Below are 19,028 nucleotides of genomic sequence, written 5' to 3'. Positions count from 1 at the left end.
TATTATGTTGGTTGCATTCACACACAGTAAGATTGTTTACAATCATTACAGAAACACTGTGAAACTAATATAGAGGTGAACATACATTTTATACAGTGACGGACATTGTGAAAGTTCTGGCTACTAAAGACAGTAGAGTTCAGAAGGAAGGTTTCTTTGGGGAAACGAGCTCATGTGTTCACTAAAGCGTAATGCTGTGCCGTTGCTGTGATTACACTCCCGCACCAGAGGGGGCGCTGTGGGGTTGAGCTGAAGCAGAGAGTGGAGAAGAAGACCGAGTGTGTTTGGTGAATGAAGGTGATGAAAGATGCTAAAAACACAAGAGACACAAATCCGGCTTCAGTCTGTGGTGGATAAATCAAACAGTCCTAATGATGGAGGTCCTCCACCAGCCACATTCATGTGTTCATTCACACTCTGACACACCTGTTCTGTGCAGCTTGATCTGAGGCGTCCAAATGAGTTCCAGAAGTTTGTGTTGATGGAGAATCTCCTCCTCGTACTGGACCATGGTGGGTTGAAACAGGGTGAATATTTCCACAGCAGCAGCAGTGAGTCTCTGGCTGGTCCAGTCTCTCACGGAGTCCAGGGAATCGTCACGTCCACCATCAGTGACGGTGTCCTCCACCAGACCCTCCTCCTCTTTAATGGCTGGAGCTTCATGTTCCTCCTGCTGCAGACTGGAGCTCGTCTTCTGCTGACCAGCGTGTCGCTGTGGACTCTCTGGAGGGAAAGCAGACAAAAGTCACTGGTGTGATGGAGGCGAGTGTTTTACAGTGATGGATGGACGAGACGGGACAGGCTGCGTTTGAAATACAAACATTCAGAAAGCCAGAGTGTGACAGTCGCCGTGTGCTTTGAAAAATAAGAGGAGAACAAAGTGTGGATGCATCATTAACTTCTCCGACTTCTGAAATGTTGGTGGGAAGTTTCCAGTTTGACCTGGTTCACACTGGGGTTTTTTCAGCAACACTTGAACGCATCATCATCATCATCATCATTATTATTATCATTATCATTATTGTTATTAGAGAGTCACCGTAATGTCTCCATTATAAACACGAAGCTGCACAAACCAGTCATGTTAGCATGTTAGCATGTTAGCTCAGACTGAGTGTCAATAAGTCCCTTCCTCCATTGGCAAACAACACAAAAACACCGTTCGCTTCGTTTCTCAGACAGATTCTCCGTTTACTAGCAAGTCCAGCGCCTTGCCTTTTGGCTGTTATTGCTTCCAGCACCAAGGTGCAGCCAAATGGCCGGCGTGAACAGCTCAGCTCGTCACCAATTGTTATGTAAGTGAAGCAGAACATGAGCCAGACGCTGGCAGGCAACAGTCTCTTCTCCCCTATCATGTAAATCAGTCCCCCCCCCCCCCACCCCCAGCCACACAAAAAACAATGTTACAGGTTTTTCATGTGATGTCAAGTCTCGGAGTTCAGTTTCATTTTATTATTTATTTCATTCATTTAAAACGAGGCAACAGCAGCATTTCATATGAATGAAAAGAAGAAAGAAGTCAAACTTCTAATGTTCTGCCCCTCATCGACACTAAATCATTTACAGTCCAGTTCATTCACATGCAGCGTCTTTTTCCAAAACATCAAACACAGAATAAATCAATAAGGTTGATCTGCTCCTCCGTAGTGTCGTATTTCTGTAACATTGATCATTTAACAAGTTTCTTAAACACATCAATGGACTTAGAAGTTTTAATTTTACAATCAAGACCGACTCCTTCCACTGAGATGCATTTTTCCATTACGGCCGATTGAAACCTGGGTTTTGTAAAAAAAAACCTCAGTTCCTTTCAGTTCAGATCTACTTTTTCTCTCTTGGCCAATCTGTTTTGCAATTTGTTCGGTAAAATTTCCAGATGAGCTTTAAACATGGTTTTTAGAAGGTTCTACTCCACTAAATCTTTACATTTCAGTGTTTTCAGTCGTCTAAATAAAGGACTAGCATGGTCTCTGGAACCACTTCCACTAGCGACTCTAATCGCTGTTTTCTGTAGGAGAAAAATTGGATTAATGTTTGTTTTACAGGCATTTCCCCACACTTCAATGCAATAGGTCAGATATGGAACAATCAATGAGTTATACAACAAAAACAAAGCGTCTTATTTAGAGAATCTTTGACTCATGTGACTAAACATCATTCAATATTTATATATATATATATACACTTATACTAAAGTTCACTTACATTTAGACTATACTTTTACTGTACTTCTCAGAAGTGTACTTCACCAAGTAAATTTCAAGTATATTAAAAACAGAGGCTATACTATTCTACTAATATGTATACTTGGACCAGGGGTGGGGAACCTTTTTCACCTCAAGGGCCAAATCAACTTTTAGAAAGTACTCCAAGGGCCTTACAGTTTAGCAGCATACATTCTAGCGTCCATACAATACAAAGGTAGGACAGATAGAGAGAGAGATAGATAGATAGATAGATAGATAGATAGATAGATAGATAGATAGATAGATAGATAGATAGATAATTACTTTATTCATCCACGTGTAATATACACGAGTATTATACACTATTTCACACTGTTATTATCTGTATTATTGTTATTATTATTATATAATACCTACTTCTAATGGCTCTGCCACTGCACCTTACTATTTATTGATCTTGCTTTTATCTCCTGTTTATTTCTAAGTGCCCATGTTCCGTTCTGTGTTTTACTTTATGTCTTATACCCACATATTTTTATTTCTTACTTTTATTAATATTCTATTGTATTTTATAATAGTCGTATATACCAGATTGCTGCAACAAGACAATTTCCCTTCGGGGATGAATAAAGTAATTATCTATCTATCTATCTATCTATCTATCTATCTATCTATCTATCTATCTATCTATCACAGTTCTAATGTCTGCTCTACTACGTTCCAGCTGACTATAAGAGGTTTGTGATGTGTTTTATGATATTTCCACTTTTGTGATCCCAACAAAAAAGCTCCACAATGAAGTCAACCCGTCTCTCCTCCAGCCCAGTGTATCCTGATAAAGCACATGTGCATTCAGCACAGCAATGTCAATCCTGTTGTAAAACACAGTGACTGTGTTAGGCTCATTTCCCCCGGGTATCCTTGGTCTCCACCACGCTGTGCACGCTACTGAGGATGCATACAGTCTTCCTCCGTTTGGGCGCATAAACATTCAGTCAGTCAATGGCTGCATTTAACATAAGAAATGTCACCCCAGTAAATTGCAAATGAGCCCAGCTAAGCCCTTTGGCAAACTCTGGACAAGCTTTCTGCTTTAAAGTCACTCCTGTTGTTTCACTGTGAACCAGAACTGCAGCTGCAGCCTCGTTTCTGTCTGCGAGCTTCAAAACAAACGGAACGATCCTCCAGCAGCCACATCACGTGTTCATTCTCACGTTTCCATACCTGTTCTGTGGAACACGATTCCAGGTTTCCCGCTGAGTTGAAGACGTTTTTGTTGCCGGACAATCTCCTCCTCGTACTGGACGATAGTTTGTTGAAACACGGTGAATATTTCTTCAGCAGCAGCAGCGAGTCGCTCGTTGATAAACTCTCTCAAAGCCTGAACTGAACTCATTGTTGCTGCAGGAGATGAAATATTTCCTCCGGGAGACTCGACAACACTACGAGGAAACTGTGGAGCTTCAAACCGCCTCCACAGCTGCTGCTTCTCTTCTTTATTCTTCTCCTCCTTCTTCTCCTTCTTCTTCTCCTCCTTCTTCTTTTGCTCCCGCAACTTTTTCTTCTTCTTCTTCTCCTCCTCCTTCTCCGTCTCCTTCTTCTTCGTTGTATTTTACGGCGGCTGGCAACTATTAAACGCAGCATTATCGCCCCCTAGGGTTCAGGAGTGTGATAACAGAATTCAAACAGAACAAGGACACTTCAGAGGGAAACACCAGACAGGGTGATGTGGACAATGTCGTCCTGAAGAGCCACTTTACATGTTTTACTGAATTGTCCGAGGTATAATGAAGAAAGAACAGTTCTGGAGGCTGAATTGAGAAAACTCAACTCAACTCAACTTTATTTATAAAGCGCTTTAAGCAGCCGTAGCTGAGACAAAGTGCTGTACATTGAAATAAAAATACAAGAGGCAACATAAAAACATAAAAACAATTTAAAAAAAAGTTAAAGCAATAAAAACAATCAGATGGTAAAACAATAAACAAAACATAAAAAGTTAAAACAATAAAAACTAAAAAAAACAAAGGCACTAAAACCAGAGCAGAGTCTCACGCTGACGTAAAAGCCAAAGAATTTTAAGGGTTTTAAGACGAGTTTTAAAAAGAAAAGAAGGAATCCACCAGTTCATAATTAATAGTGTCGTCCGAAACCTCTGAGTACATTCCTCAAACAAACGGGCTTAATAAACTCATTCCTCAAACAAACGGGCTTAAAAAACTCATTCCTCAAACAAACGGGCTTAAAAAACTCATTCCTCAAACAAACGGGCTTAATAAACTCATTCCTCAAACAAACGGGCGCCAACAGCGCCGCCATCTTGGGAAGGTCGCCCGCTGCTGCTAAACATAAAGATCCCAGGTGAGAAAATCCACAAAAAAAGCCTGAACTTCCTGCTTTTCATCAGACGGAGGCAACAAGTTAGTCGTTAATAAGTTAATAAGACATGTGAGCAAGTGCCGGAATACAAAGAGACGTTTTTTTTTAAAGACTTCAGCGAAGTGAATCATGAGGCTGAACTGTAGGAAGGTTTTGGTTTTCAAGGAATTTTCAAGGAAACTCCCGTCGGAGGAAACATAAGAGATGGACGTGTTTCCTTCTGTTTACGTGGAAAAACAAACATAAATCACCAGTTCTCTTATGATCACTGCTTCACACAACATTTCCACACACACACACACACACACACACACACACACACACACACACACACACACACACACACACACACACACACACACACACGTTTTCCATGCAGGAAAAAAGACAAATAAATCAAACTAACTCCAGTACGATCGGGGGATTTATGACCACTTTCCATTAAAAAAAAAAAAAAGTTTTTATAAATGTGGATGAAAAAGAAGAAAAAACCCCAGAATCTGTCAATTTACATGAACATAAAGACGATATTAGATGTTGGAACTGAGACGTTTTAGGGAAAATCTTTGGGGTTTGAAGGCAGTGAAGTATGACGAATGTAAATCGACTTAAATCTCATAGGTTCAGATTTTATTTATTAATTTTTAAAAATCAGAATAGAACATGAACAATACAATGAGTTTGATGGCAGCGACACGTCTGGAGAAAATGTGTCTCCTATTCTTCCACCAGCTGCCTTTAAAGTTGAGGGATGGATGGATGGATGGATGGATGACCCCAGGTGTCGTCATGCAGGTTTCACTCAGTGGGGTTTAACCAATGGGGGTTTAAAATGTGTGTGCAGGTTTTGTCTTTTCCCCACACGAGGAGAAGATTGTAAAATATTTGAAGAAATTTTGAACGCCGTGCTGTTTTTAGATTGATTGGCTGTGGGGAGGACGGGACGCTGCATCGTGACGAAAGCAACTGATAAAACTTAGTTTGTGCAATTAAATAAAAAATTCACCTCCACCCAAACAAAGGAAAAGACGATCCCTAAGAATGGGTGCTCAACGACTCCATGTGGGGAAGTGATGAGCCTGCTGGATTTAAACCGTGGACTACAGGACAGAAAGTCACCTTGTCTCTGTTTCCATGGCGACGCCTGGGGAAAGTGGTCCCAAGACAAGAGGCCCGGGAATATCGAATGTCGACGTCCATCAAGTCGGCGGTCACGTCTCATGAATCAGAGTCGAACTTTCAAACTGGCTAAAGCAGGTGTAGATTTATTTCCCAGGGCCGCAGAGAAAGACGTGTGAAAGGAATGTGTTCTGTGTTAAGTGACATCATAGAGTGACTTCAAAGGATTTATCACCTGTTCCTGCATCACAAAGAGCAGTTCTTCCTGCGTGGCGTGAAAAGAGTGAAAAGTTCAACTACGACTCGCTCATGTTGAATAAAAAACAAACACTGAAGAACAAAACTCACTGGATTCATGTCAACATTTTAATGACATTTCTTCAAAGTTCACATTTGCTCATACAACGTCGTTAGTGTCACATTTTTCCAAACAAACAAAACAACCCCAGAAACACAAACATTTCCTGAAGCAAAGTTTGAACAGAGTTCAAAGCAGCAACGTTCCCTTTCAACTGGATGAGACCTTGTGATTTCGGGCTCAAGCTGGACTTCCTGAATGAGGCCTCCCGTGGAGATTACGGCTTCTCACCTGTGTGGGTTCTCTTGTGACGCAACAAATGACTCTGATGTCTGAAACTTTCCCCACATGTTTCACAAGAATACGGCTTCTCACCTGTGTGGGTTCTCTTGTGACGCAACAAAATGATGCCCTGACTGAAACTTTTTCCACATGTTTCACAAGAATACGGCTTCTCACCTGTGTGGGTTCTCTTGTGAGCCACCATATAACTCTGACAGCTGAAACTTTTTCCACATGATTCACAAGAATACGGCTTCTCACCTGTGTGGGTTCTCTTGTGACGCAACAAAATGATGCCCTGACTGAAACTTTTTCCACATGTTTCACAAGAATACGGCTTCTCACCTGTGTGGGTTCTCTTGTGAGCCACCATGTAACTCTGACAGCTAAAACTTTTTCCACATGTTTCACAAGAATACGGCTTCTCACCTGTGTGGGTTCTTTTGTGACTCAACAAAGTACTGCGGTGACTGAAACTTTTTCCACATGTTTCACAAGAATACGGCTTCTCACCTGTGTGGGTTCTCTTGTGAACCAACAAATGACCGTTGTAACAGAAACTTTTTCCACATGTTTCACAAGAATACAGCTTCTCACCTGTGTGGGTTCTCTTGTGAACCAACAAAGTATCACCCCGACTGAAACTTTTTCGACATGTTTCACAAGAATACGGCTTCTCACCTGTGTGGGATCTCATGTGAGCCAACGACTGATCTCTCCGACTGAAACATTTCCCACATATTTCACAAGAATATGGCTTCTCACCTGTGTGGGTTCTCTTGTGAACCAACAAAGTCCTGCCCTGACTGAAACTTTTTCCACATGTTTCACAAGAATACGGCTTCTCACCTGTGTGAGTTCTCATGTGAGCCAACGACTGATCTCTCCGACTGAAACTTTCCCCACATATTTCACAAGAATATGGCTTCTCATCTGGGTGGGTTCTCTTGTGACGCAACAAAGCACCGCCCTGACTGAAACTTTTTCCACATATTTCACAAGAATATGGCTTCTCACCTGTGTGGGTTCTCTTGTGAACTAACAAAGTACCGCCCTGACTGAAACTTTTCCCACATGTTTCACAAGAGTACGGCTTCTCACCTGTGTGAATTCTCATGTGGACCAACATCTTACTCTGTTGGCTGAAACTTCTCCCACAGAGTTCACAAAGTATTTTCTTCTCATCAGCGTCGGTTCTTAAGTTCTGACTTAATTTATGTTTTTTACAGACAATTTCACCAGATGTTTCCTCACAAAGAAGCTTTTCACCTTCAGCCTGGTTCTCTGACTCAGGAACCTCGTCCACACGGTCACCAGGAACTATGATGAGTTTCTTCAGCTCTACATTTCTAGTTGGTTCCAAGTCCAGATGTTTAGTCACATGGTGGACTTCAGAGTCATGAGAGAGGAGCTGCTCAGAGTCCGGTTCTTCTTCTGGTTCACTCAGGGAACTTTGCTCCTCAATAGAAGGAACCCGAAAGGAACCACCTTCAACCTTCAGAAGAAGCTGCTCTCCCTCCTGGCTGCTACCGAGTTCCTGCTGCTCCTCAATCTGAGGAGGTTCTGGTTCTTCTGGGTCCTCTTTGATCTGAGGAGGTTCTGGTTCTTCTGATTCCTCTTTGATCTGTGGAGGTACTGGTTCCTCTTTCATCTGAGGAGGTTCTGGTTCTTCTGGTTCCTCTTTGATCTGAGGAGGTTCAGGTTCCTCTTTGATCTGAGGAGGTTCTGGTTCTTCTGGTTCCTCTTTGATCTGTGGTTCTTCTGGGTCCTCTTTGATCTGTGGAGGTTCTGGGTCCTCTTTGACCTGAGGAGGTTCATGTTCTTCTGGTTTCTCTTTGATCTGTGGTTCTTCTGGGTCCTCTTTGATCTGTGGAGGCTCTGGTTCTTCTGATTCCTCTTTGAAGTGTGGAGGTTCTGGTTCCTCTTTGATCTGTGGAGGTTCTGGTTCCTCTTTGATCTGAGGAGGTTCTGGTTCTTCTGGTTCCTCTTTGATCTGTGGAGGTTCTGGTTCCTCTTTGATCTGAGGAGGTTCTGGTTCTTGCTGTTCTCCACAGGAGTCTGTTTCCTGTTTAAAGAGCTGCTCCTCCCCACAGTCATGATGCTGTCGGAGCTCTGGAGGGACAAAATAGTAGCAGATTACAGGTTAGTTACATTACTTCTACTTCTTCCAGCTTTAAAAACAAAACAATGTAGTTGGACTCCTGTCAACTACGAGAAATTGTTGAAAACCTCTAGAATATGGGCCCTTTAAGCTCGTTATTGCTATATTATGTTGGTTGCATTCACACACAGTAAGATTGTTTACAATCATTACAGAAACACTGTGAAACTAATATAGAGGTGAACATACATTTTATACAGTGACGGACATTGTGAAAGTTCTGGCTACTAAAGACAGTAGAGTTCAGAAGGAAGGTTTCTTTGGGGAAACGAGCTCATGTGTTCACTAAAGCGTAATGCTGTGCCGTTGCTGTGATTACACTCCTGCACCAGAGGGGGCGCTGTGGGGTTGAGCTGAAGCAGAGAGTGGAGAAGAAGACCGAGTGTGTTTGGTGAATGAAGGTGATGAAAGATGCTCAAAACACAAGAGACACAAATCCGGCTTCAGTCTGTGGTGGATAAATCAAACAGTCCTAATGATGGAGGTCCTCCACCAGCCACATTCATGTGTTCATTCACACTCTGACACACCTGTTCTGTGCAGCTTGATCTGAGGCGTCCAAATGAGTTCCAGAAGTTTGTGTTGATGGAGAATCTCCTCCTCGTACTGGACCATGGTGGGTTGAAACAGGGTGAATATTTCCACAGCAGCAGCAGTGAGTCTCTGGCTGGTCCAGTCTCTCACGGAGTCCAGGGAATCGTCACGTTCACCATCAGTGACGGTGTCCTCCACCAGACCCTCCTCCTCTTTAATGGCTGGAGCTTCATGTTCCTCCTGCTGCAGACTGGAGCTCGTCTTCTGCTGACCAGCGTGTCGCTGTGGACTCTCTGGAGGGAAAGCAGACAAAAGTCACTGGTGTGATGGAGGCGAGTGTTTTACAGTGATGGATGGACGAGACGGGACAGGCTGCGTTTGAAATACAAACATTCAGAAAGCCAGAGTGTGACAGTCGCCGTGTGCTTTGAAAAATAAGAGGAGAACAAAGTGTGGATGAATCATTAACTTCTCCCACTTCTGAAATGTTGGTGGGAAGTTTCCAGTTTGACCTGGTTCACAACTAGGATTTTTTCCCAGCAACACTTGAACGCATCATCACCATCATCATTATTATTATTATTATTAGATCGTGAAGGAATATAGAAGTTAAACATGTGTTATGTGTGTGACAACTGAACATATTGTATTCCGTTGTCTTTCCACACAGCTGGGATTTCTCTCTCTGCCCAAGTTGGGAAAAACTCAGCTATAAATCCTGTTCAGGGACATTCCAAGTTGGTCGGCGGCGTCTCCTCAGCGCTCCACTTTGCAAAAACATGGTGAAGGTAAAATAAGAGGTCAGAGGTCACTTTGTCCCACAGAACGTCGAGCTCTGAGAAGAACCAGTTTGAAGCAGTTTTGTAGACAAAGGAATAGCAACTTCACCGTAGCAACGCTTACATCACGAGGAACTGAGCCATGTGAGTTGAGTTAGTGGATGCTAATGTATAAATATGAAATAAATATAAATATGCCCTTCTTCGTTGTAGGCCCAGCCTGCACACTTGGGTCTGCAAGGAAGAACGGACCGAGCTCGTATAACGCAATCTCTGATATATGGAATATTGTAGCATTATGTAGTCTCTTGTTTGTGTGATTATTAAATTCACTGTTGAAGAAGTTAACTCTGTTTCTGCCTCTCAGGATCAAACGAACACGCAGGAATTCAGGGGAACACGAGGTACGAATTCCAGCAGGAGTCACCGTAATGTCTCCATCATTATTATTATTATTATTATTATTAGAGAGTTACCGTAATGTCTCCATTATAAACATGAAGCAGCACAAACCAGTCATGTTAGCATGTTAGCATGTTAGCTCAGACTGAGTGTCAATAAGTCACTTCCTCCACTGGCAAACAACACAAACACCGTTCGCTTCGTTTCTCAGACAGATTCTCCGTTTAACCCCCGAAACTTTCTGCTTTAAAGTCACTCCTGTTGTTTCACTGTGAACCAGAACTGCAGCTGCAGCCTCGTTTCTGTCTGCGAGCTTCAAAACAAACGTAACGATCCTCCAGCAGCCACATCACGTGTTCATTCTCACGTTTCCATACCTGTTCTGTGGAACACGATTCCAGGTTTTCCGGGTTAGGGCTAGAAAGTTTTGGGGAAAGAAGGACAACATGAGGTGAGGAGAGGAGGGACAAAAAGGCAGATCAAAGACTATGCTCTGAGGAGCACAGTCTGTAATTGGGTGAAAAACCACCTCAGGCACATTTAGCATCAACACAGACAGGTTTCTCGAGACAGCACTTGGGATATGTGAAGGGTAGTTTTGCAGCCTGTCGCTAGGAGGTGGGAGGAGGGCAGGAAGGCCGGGGGGGGGGGGGGGGCTTCTGACATCCAGGAGAGTTGCAGACAAAACACAGCCTTGGCGACTGGGTCGACAGATAAAGCTCCCAGACACCCAGTCGCCAAGGCTGTGTTTTGTCTGCAACTCTCCTGGATTTGAGTGTGGAATGAAGGCTGTGCAATATGTTGTAACCTGTCTGTGTTGATGCTAAATGTGCCTGAGGTGGATTTTATCCCCAATTACAGACTGTGCTCCTCAGAGCATAGTCTTTAATCTGACTTATTTTTCCCTCCTCTCGTCACCTCATGTTGTCCTTCTTTCCTCAAAACTTTCTATGCAATTTCATTGTACCTGTTACAATGACAATAAAGCTTCTGATTCTTATTGTTATTATTATTATTGTTATTAGAGAGTCACCGTAATATCTCCATTATTATTATTATTGTCATTATTATTATTGTTAGACAGTCACCGTAATGTCTCCATTATTATTATTATTGTCATTATTATTATTGTTATTAGACAGTCACCGTAATGTCTCCACTATTATTATTATTATTATTATTAGACAGTCACCGTAATGTCTCCTTTATTATTATTATTATTAAACAGTCACCGTAATGTCTCCATTATTATTGTTATTATTATTATTAGACAGTCACCGTAATGTCTCCATTATTATTATTATCATTGTTATTAGAGAGTCACCGTAATGTCTCCTTTATTATTATTATTAGAGAGTCACCGTAATGTCTCCTTTATTATTATTATTAGAGAGTCACCGTAATGTCTCCTTTATTATTATTATTAGAGAGTCACCGTAATGTCTCCATTATAAACATGAAGCAGCACAAACCAGTCATGTTAGCATGTTAGCATGTTAGCTCAGATTGAGTGTCAATAAGTCACTTCCTCCACTGGCAAACAACACAAACACCGTTCGCTTCGTTTCTCAGACAGATTCTCAGTTTAACCCCGAAACTTTCTGCTTTAAAGTCACTCCTGTTGTTTCACTGTGAACCAGAATTGCAGCTGCAGCCTCGTTTCTGTCTGCGAGCTTCAAAACAAACGTAACGATCCTCCAGCAGCCACATCACGTGTTCATTCTCACGTTTCCATACCTGTTCTGTGGAACACGATTCCAGGTTTCCCGCTGAGTTGAAGACGTTTGCGTTGCCGGACAATCTCCTCCTCGTACTGGACGATAGTTTGTTGAAACACGGTGAATATTTCTCCAGCAGCAGCAGCGAGTCGCTCGTTGATAAACTCTCTCAAAGCCTGAACTGAACTCATTGTTGCTGCAGGAGATGAAATATTTCCTCCGGGAGACTCGACAACACTACGAGGAAACTGTGGAGCTTCAAACCGCCTCCACAGCTGCTGCTTCTCTTCTTTATTCTTCTCCTTCTTCTTCTCCACCCGCAACTTTTTCTTCTTCTTCTTCTCCTCCTCCTCCGTCTCCTTCTTCTTCTTCGTTGTATTTTACGGCGGCTGGCAACTATTAAACGGAGCATTATCGCCCCCTAGGGTTCAGCAGTGTGATAACAGAATGTTGCTGCACTGAAGCCACATATTCGTCAGCTTTATGCAAAACTTGACTCACTTCTGTACAGAATAACTCTTATTACCTGTAACATAAAACAAAATCAAATGCTGTATAAAGTCAAAGTTTCACACAAAACAACCTATTTCTCATCAAGCTGTAGGGAGTTTTACATAATTCACTCTCGGAAACTAAGTTAGGTAGATGGGTTCCGGTGGGACTGTTTATACGGGTGCACTGGAGGTTGTGTTTTTAGCTTAGTTAGCTTAGTTAGCAACCGCCAAGTGGAGAGCCACGTTCCGTTCCCGTTCTTTATTCCCTCTGCTTAATGTCAATAAAACTGCCGCCGTTGGCACCGTCTTTCGACACGCCGCCTCCGACTCCGGTTCCTGCGCTACAAAGCTCTGATTCTGAAATAATCCTGATAGTGGATCCTCATACTGCTAAAATCTCAATGACCTATATGCACAAATGGAAAAATGTAAATCTGTAATTTCCAATCAATAATCAACTCAATAGGTCTGCGTAGGTCCTTGAATAAACACAATGATCAGTCTGTTGCCAAGGTTTCTTCTCAAATTGCCCAATGCAGAGAATGTTGATCTGTGTACATGAACACATGTTCTATTATTGCCCACATTTGAAGAACATTCCCACAACAGTCAACCATGAAACAATAAGGAGTGTGATAACAGAACGTTGTTGAGGAAACACGAATTCAAACAGAACAAGGACACTTCAGAGGGAAACACCAGACAGGGTGATGTGGACAATGTCGTCCTGAAGAGCCACTTTACATGTTTTACTAAATTGTCCGAGGTATAATGAAGAAAGAACAGTTCTGGAGGCTGAATTGAGAAAACTCAACTCAACTTTATTTATAAAGCTTTAAGCAGCCGTAGCTGAGACAAAGTGCTGTACATTGAAATAAAAATATAAGAGGCAACAAAAAAACAATAAAAACAATAAAAAAAAAAAGTTCAAGCAATAAAAACAATCAGATGGTAAAACAATAAACAAAACATAAAAAGTTTTTTTTTTTTTTTTTTTAAACCCAAAAAACAAAGGCACTAAAACCAGAGCAGAGTCTCACGCTGACGTAAAAGCCAAAGAATAAAAATGGGTTTTAAGACGAGTTTTAAAAAGAAAAGAAGGAATCCACCAGTTCATAATTAATAGTGTCGTCCGAAACTTCTAAGTACATTTCTCAAACAAACGGGCTTAAAAAACTCATTCCTCAAACAAACGGGCGCCAACAGCGCCGCCATCTTGGGAAGGTCGCCCGCTGCTGCTAAACATAAAGATCCCAGGCGAGAAAATCCACAAAAAAAGCCTGAACTTCCTGCTTTTCATCAGACGGAGGCAACAAGTTAGTCGTTAATAAGTTAATAAGACATGTGAGCAAGTGCCGGAATACAAAAAGGAGTTTTTTTTAAAGACTTCAGCGAAGTGAATCATGAGGCTGAACTGTAGGACGGTTTTGGTTTTCAAGGAATTTTCAAGGAAACTCCCGTCGGAGGAAACATAAGAGATGGACGTGTTTCCTTCTGGGTTGATTGTGGGAATCAGCAGCCGAGGTCAACAGATTGCAGGACGCGTACGAAGTGGCTCTATAGAACGAGGGAAACCCCGCGTGAAGTCAAATCACTGCTCCGACCTCACAGGCTCCACACAAATCTTAATTACGGGAGTGTGCCGTTGTAGATTTTCCAGAAAGAATCCAACATCAGTTGTTGAGGATTGTTTCTGACTCCTTCGTTGAAACTGCTTTTCCTGCTTACAGCACATGAAACACGTTGCAGGCAGAATGAGTTGGATTTGAGGACTGGATGAAATGTGATGTGTTCTGTGATGTCAAGTTAAGTGACATCATAGAGTGACTTCAAAGGATTTATCACCTGTTCCTGTATCACAAAGAGCAGTTCTTCCTGCGTGGCGTGAGAAGAGTGAAAAGTTCAACTACGACTCGTTCATGTTGAATAAAAAACAAACACTGGAGAACAAAACTCACTGGATTCATGTCAACATTTTAATGACATTTCTTCAAAGTTCACATTTGCTCATACAACGTCTTTAATGTCACATTTTTCCAAACAAACAAAACAACCCCAGAAACACAAACATTCCCTGAAGCAAAGTTTGAACAGAGTTCAAAGCAGCAATGTTTCCTTTCAACTGGATGAGACCTTGTGATTTTGGGCTCAAGCTGGACTTCCTGAATGAGGCCTCCCGTGGAGTCGTTCATGACGTCGTCTCTTTGACACTTTGAATGTGGTGCAGCAACGAACGACGGCGAGGAAGTCTGTCCCGCATGTGTCACAAGATTACGGCTTCTCACCTGTGTGGGTTCTCTTGTGACGCAACATAGTACAGCGGTGACTGAAACTTTTCCCACATGTTTCACAAGAATATGGCTTCTCACCTGTGTGGGTTCTCTTGTGACGCAACAAAGTAATGCCCTGACTGAAACTTTTCCCACATGTTTCACAAGAATACGGCTTCTCACCTGTGTGGGTTCTCTTGTGAGCCATCATACAACTCTGAGAGCTGAAACTTTTTCCACATGATTCACAAGGATATGGCTTCTCACCCGTGTGGGTTCTCTTGTGACGCGACAAAGTAATGCCCTGACTGAAACTTTTTCCACATGTTTCACAAGAATACGGCTTCTCACCTGTGTGGGTTCTCTTGTGAGCCACCATAGAACTCTGACAGCTGAAACTTTTTTCACATGATTCACAAGAATACGGCTTCTCACCTGTGTGGGTTCGCATGTGAACCAACATATTACACTGATGGCTGAAACTTTTCCCACATGTTTCACAAGAATACGGCTTCTCAACTGTGTGAGTTCTCATGTGAGCCAACAAATGATCTCTCCGACTGAAACTTTTCCCACATGTTCCACAAGGATACGGCTTCTCACCTGTGTGAATTTTCATGTGGACAAACATATAACTCTGCTGGCTGAAACTTTTCCCACATGTTCCACAAGAGTATGGCTTCTCACCTGCGTGAATTCTCAAGTGGACCAACATATAACTCTGTCGGCTGATACTTTTCCCACAGAGTTTACAAACTATTTTCTTCTCATCAGCGTCGGTTCTTAAGTTCTGACTTAATTTACGTTTCTTACAGACAATTTCACCAGATGTTTCCTCACAAAGAAGCTTTTCACCTTCAGCCTGGTTCTCTGACTCAGGAACCTCGTCCACACGGTCACCAGGAACTATGATGAGTTTCTTCAGTTCTACATTTCTAGTTGGTTCTGAGTCCAGATGTTTAGTCACATGGTGGACTTCAGAGTCATGAGAGAGGAGCTGCTCAGAGTCCGGTTCTTCTTCTGGTTCACTCAGGGAACTTTGCTCCTCAATAGAAGGAACCCTAAAGGAACCACCTTCAACCTTCAGTAGAAGCTGCTCTCCCTCCTGGCTGCTACCGAGTTCCTGCTGCTCCTCAATCTGAGGAGGTTCTGGTTCTTCTGGGTCCTCTTTGATCTGAGGAGGTTCTGGCTCCTCTTTGATCTGAGGAAGTTCTGGTTCTTCTGGTTTCTCTTTGATCTGTGGTTCTTCTGGTTCCTCTTTGATCTGTGGAGGTTCTGCTTCCTCTTTGATCTGAGGAGGTTCTGGTTCTTCTGGTTCCTCTTTGATCTGAGGAGGTTCTGGTTCTGGTTGTTCTCCACAGGAGTCTGTTTCCTGTTTAAAGAGCTGCTCCTCCCCACAGTTATGATGCTGTCGGAGCTCTGGAGGGACAAAATAGTAGCAGATTACAGGTTAGTTACATTACTTCTACTTCTTCCAGCTTTAAAAACAAAACAATGTAGTTGGACTCCTGTCAACTACGAGAAATTGTTGAAAACCTCTAGAATATGGGCCCTTTAAGCTCGTTATTGCTATATTATGTTGGTTGCATTCACACACAGTAAGATTGTTTACAATCATTACAGAAACGCTGTGAAACTAATATAGAGGTGAACATACATTTTATACAGTGACGGACATTGTGAAAGTTCTGGCTACTAAAGACAGTAGAGTTCAGAAGGAAGGTTTCTTTGGGGAAACGAGCTCATGTGTTCACTAAAGCGTAATGCTGTGCCGTTGCTGTGATTACACTCCCGCACCAGAGGGGGCGCTGTGGGGTTGAGCTGAAGCAGAGAGTGGAGAAGAAGACCGAGTGTGTTTGGTGAATGAAGGTGATGAAAGATGCTAAAAACACAAGAGACACAAATCCGGCTTCAGTCTGTGGTGGATAAATCAAACAGTCCTAATGATGGAGGTCCTCCACCAGCCACATTCATGTGTTCATTCACACTCTGACACACCTGTTCTGTGCAGCTTGATCTGAGGCGTCCAAATGAGTTCCAGAAGTTTGTGTTGATGGAGAATCTCCTCCTCGTACTGGACCATGGTGGGTTGAAACAGGGTGAATATTTCCACAGCAGCAGCAGTGAGTCTCTGGCTGGTCCAGTCTCTCACGGAGTCCAGGGAATCGTCACGTTCACCATCAGTGACGGTGTCCTCCACCAGACCCTCCTCCTCTTTAATGGCTGGAGCTTCATGTTCCTCCTGCTGCAGACTGGAGCTCGTCTTCTGCTGACCAGCGTGTCGCTGTGGACTCTCTGGAGGGAAAGCAGACAAAGGTCACTGGTGTGATGGAGGCGAGTGTTTTACAGTGATGGACGGACGAGACGGGACAGGCTGCGTTTGAAAGACAAACATTCAGAAAGCCAGAGTGTGACAGTCGCCGTGTGCTTTGAAAAATAAGAGGAGAACAAAGTGTGGATGCATCATTAACTTCTCCGACGTCTGAAATGTTGGTGGGAAGTTTCCAGTTTGACCTGGTTCACACTGGGTTTTTTCCAGCAACACTTGAACGCATCATCATCATCATTATTATTATCATTATTATTATTGTTAATAGTGAGTCACCGTAATGCCTCCATTATGTTATATATATATACACGTTATATAATTTTTTTAAAGGTATTTTATTTTGAAATGCAACATCATATCAAAAATAGAAATAAAAATAAAGTTTTACTTAATATCACATTGAAAATTGAAAAGAATATTTGATATTGCACACAAACTCTAATTAAATTAACCTTTAGTCCATCTACCTTTGCTCTATGTTTTGTGTGCATCTATTTAAATGTATTTGATTTTGTTGTTATAGATTTGAATAATCACATTTTTGTCCACGTCTGAAATAAGCCTTCATTTTATACAAAAAAAAAAAATCAATTCAAAATATTTTACAAGTAGTTTTTAGATTGAATAAATCATTCTTTATCTAAACTGACAAGCATTCCAGGTGAGGTGATAGAAGCTTTTATTTTGAAATCAGCTGGCGTAAATAGTACACTGCATCGTTGATTCTTCACAGAAGCCGACAGCCGCACAGCTCACTTGACTACTTTTTTGAAACTGCGGGCTGGTTTGACCACAGTTTATTACTGGAGTCACTGTAATGTCTCCATTATTATTATTGTTATTAGAGAGTCACCGTAATGTCTCCATTATTATTATTATTATTAGAGAGTCACCGTAATGTCTCCTTTATTATTATTATTATTATTGTTATTAGAGAGTCACCGCAATGTCTCCATTATTATTATTATTATTAGAGAGTCACCGTAATGTCTCCTTTATTATTATTATTATTATTGTTATTAGAGAGTCACCGTAATGTCTCCTTTATAAACATGAAGCAGCACAAACCAGTCATGTTAGCATGTTAGCATGTTAGCTCAGACTGAGTGTCAATAAATCACTTCCTCCACTGGCAAACAACACAAACACCGTTCGCTTCGTTTCTCATACAGATTCTCCGTTTAACCCCGAAACTTTCTGCTTTAAAGTCACTCCTGTTGTTTCACTGTGAACCAGAACTGCAGCTGCAGCCTCGTTTCTGTCTGCGAGCTTCAAAACAAACGTAACGATCCTCCAGCAGCCACATCACGTGTTCATTCTCACGTTTCCATACCTGTTCTGTGGAACACGATTCCAGGTTTCCCGCTGAGTTGAAGACGTTTGCGTTGCCGGACAATCTCCTCCTCGTACTGGACGATAGTTTGTTGAAACACGGTGAATATTTCTCCAGCAGCAGCAGCGAGTCGCTCGTTGATAAACTCTCTCAAAGCCTGAACTGAACTCATTGTTGCTGCACGAGATGAAATATTTCCTCCGGGAGACTCGACAACACTACGAGGAAACTGTGGAGCTTCAAACCGCCTCCAGAGCTGCTGCTTCTCTTCTTTATTCTCCTCCTTCTTCTCATCCTTTTTCTTCTCCTCCTCCTTCTCCTCCCGCAACTTTTTCTTCTTCTTCTTCTCCTTCTCCGTCTCCTTCTTCTTCTTCTTCGTTGTATTTTACGGCGGCTGGTAACTATTAAACGGAGCATTATCGCCCCCTAGGGTTCAGCAGTGTGATAACAGAATGTTGCTGCACTGAAGCCACATATTCGCCAGCTTTATGCAAAACTTGACTCACTTCTGTACAGAATAACTCTTATTACCTGTAAAATAAAACAAAATCAAATGCTGTATAAAAGCAAAGGTTCACATAAAGTAACCTATTTATCATCAAGCTGTAGTGAGTTTGACATAATTCATCAGCGGAACATAAGTTAAGCAGATGGGTTCCGGTGGGACTGTTTATACGGGTGCACTGGAGGTTGTGTTTTTAGCTTAGTTAGCTTAGTTAGCAACCGCCGAGTGGAGAGCCACGT

General features: G+C 42.2%; 1 protein-coding gene across 1 annotated transcript; it reads right to left on the bottom strand.

Annotated features, from left to right (window-relative positions):
* Positions 1-6,175: 6,175 nt before the first annotated feature.
* On the bottom strand, positions 6,176-18,612 carry LOC308132722 (uncharacterized protein). The gene is made up of 6 exons (XM_080499903.1): positions 18,285-18,612; positions 16,621-16,917; positions 15,902-16,041; positions 11,878-12,226; positions 8,956-9,252; positions 6,176-8,376 (listed from the first exon to the last, which is right to left on the bottom strand). Exons 1-6 carry the CDS (start codon positions 18,454-18,456, stop codon positions 6,260-6,262), a joined length of 3,372 nt encoding a protein of 1,123 aa, XP_080356029.1. The 5' UTR covers positions 18,457-18,612; the 3' UTR covers positions 6,176-6,259.
* Positions 18,613-19,028: the final 416 nt, after the last annotated feature.

Source organism: Blennius ocellaris (genome assembly GCF_963422515.1).
Source record: "Blennius ocellaris genome assembly, chromosome: 7".
Lineage (NCBI taxonomy): Eukaryota > Metazoa > Chordata > Actinopteri > Blenniiformes > Blenniidae > Blennius > Blennius ocellaris.
The sequence above is the reverse complement of the archived record's forward strand: the minus strand, read 5'-3'. Positions and strand labels throughout refer to the sequence as shown.

Coding starts and splice junctions, on each gene's coding strand:
- LOC308132722 (XM_080499903.1), bottom strand. CDS start 18,456: ATGAGTTCAGTTCAGGCTTTGAGAGAGTTTATCAACGAGCGACTCGCT. Junction 16,918..18,284: donor AATCGTGTTCCACAGAACAG/GTATGGAAACGT, acceptor CTTTCCCTCCAG/AGAGTCCACAGCGACACGCT. Junction 9,253..11,877: donor AATCGTGTTCCACAGAACAG/GTATGGAAACGT, acceptor CTTTCCCTCCAG/AGAGTCCACAGCGACACGCT.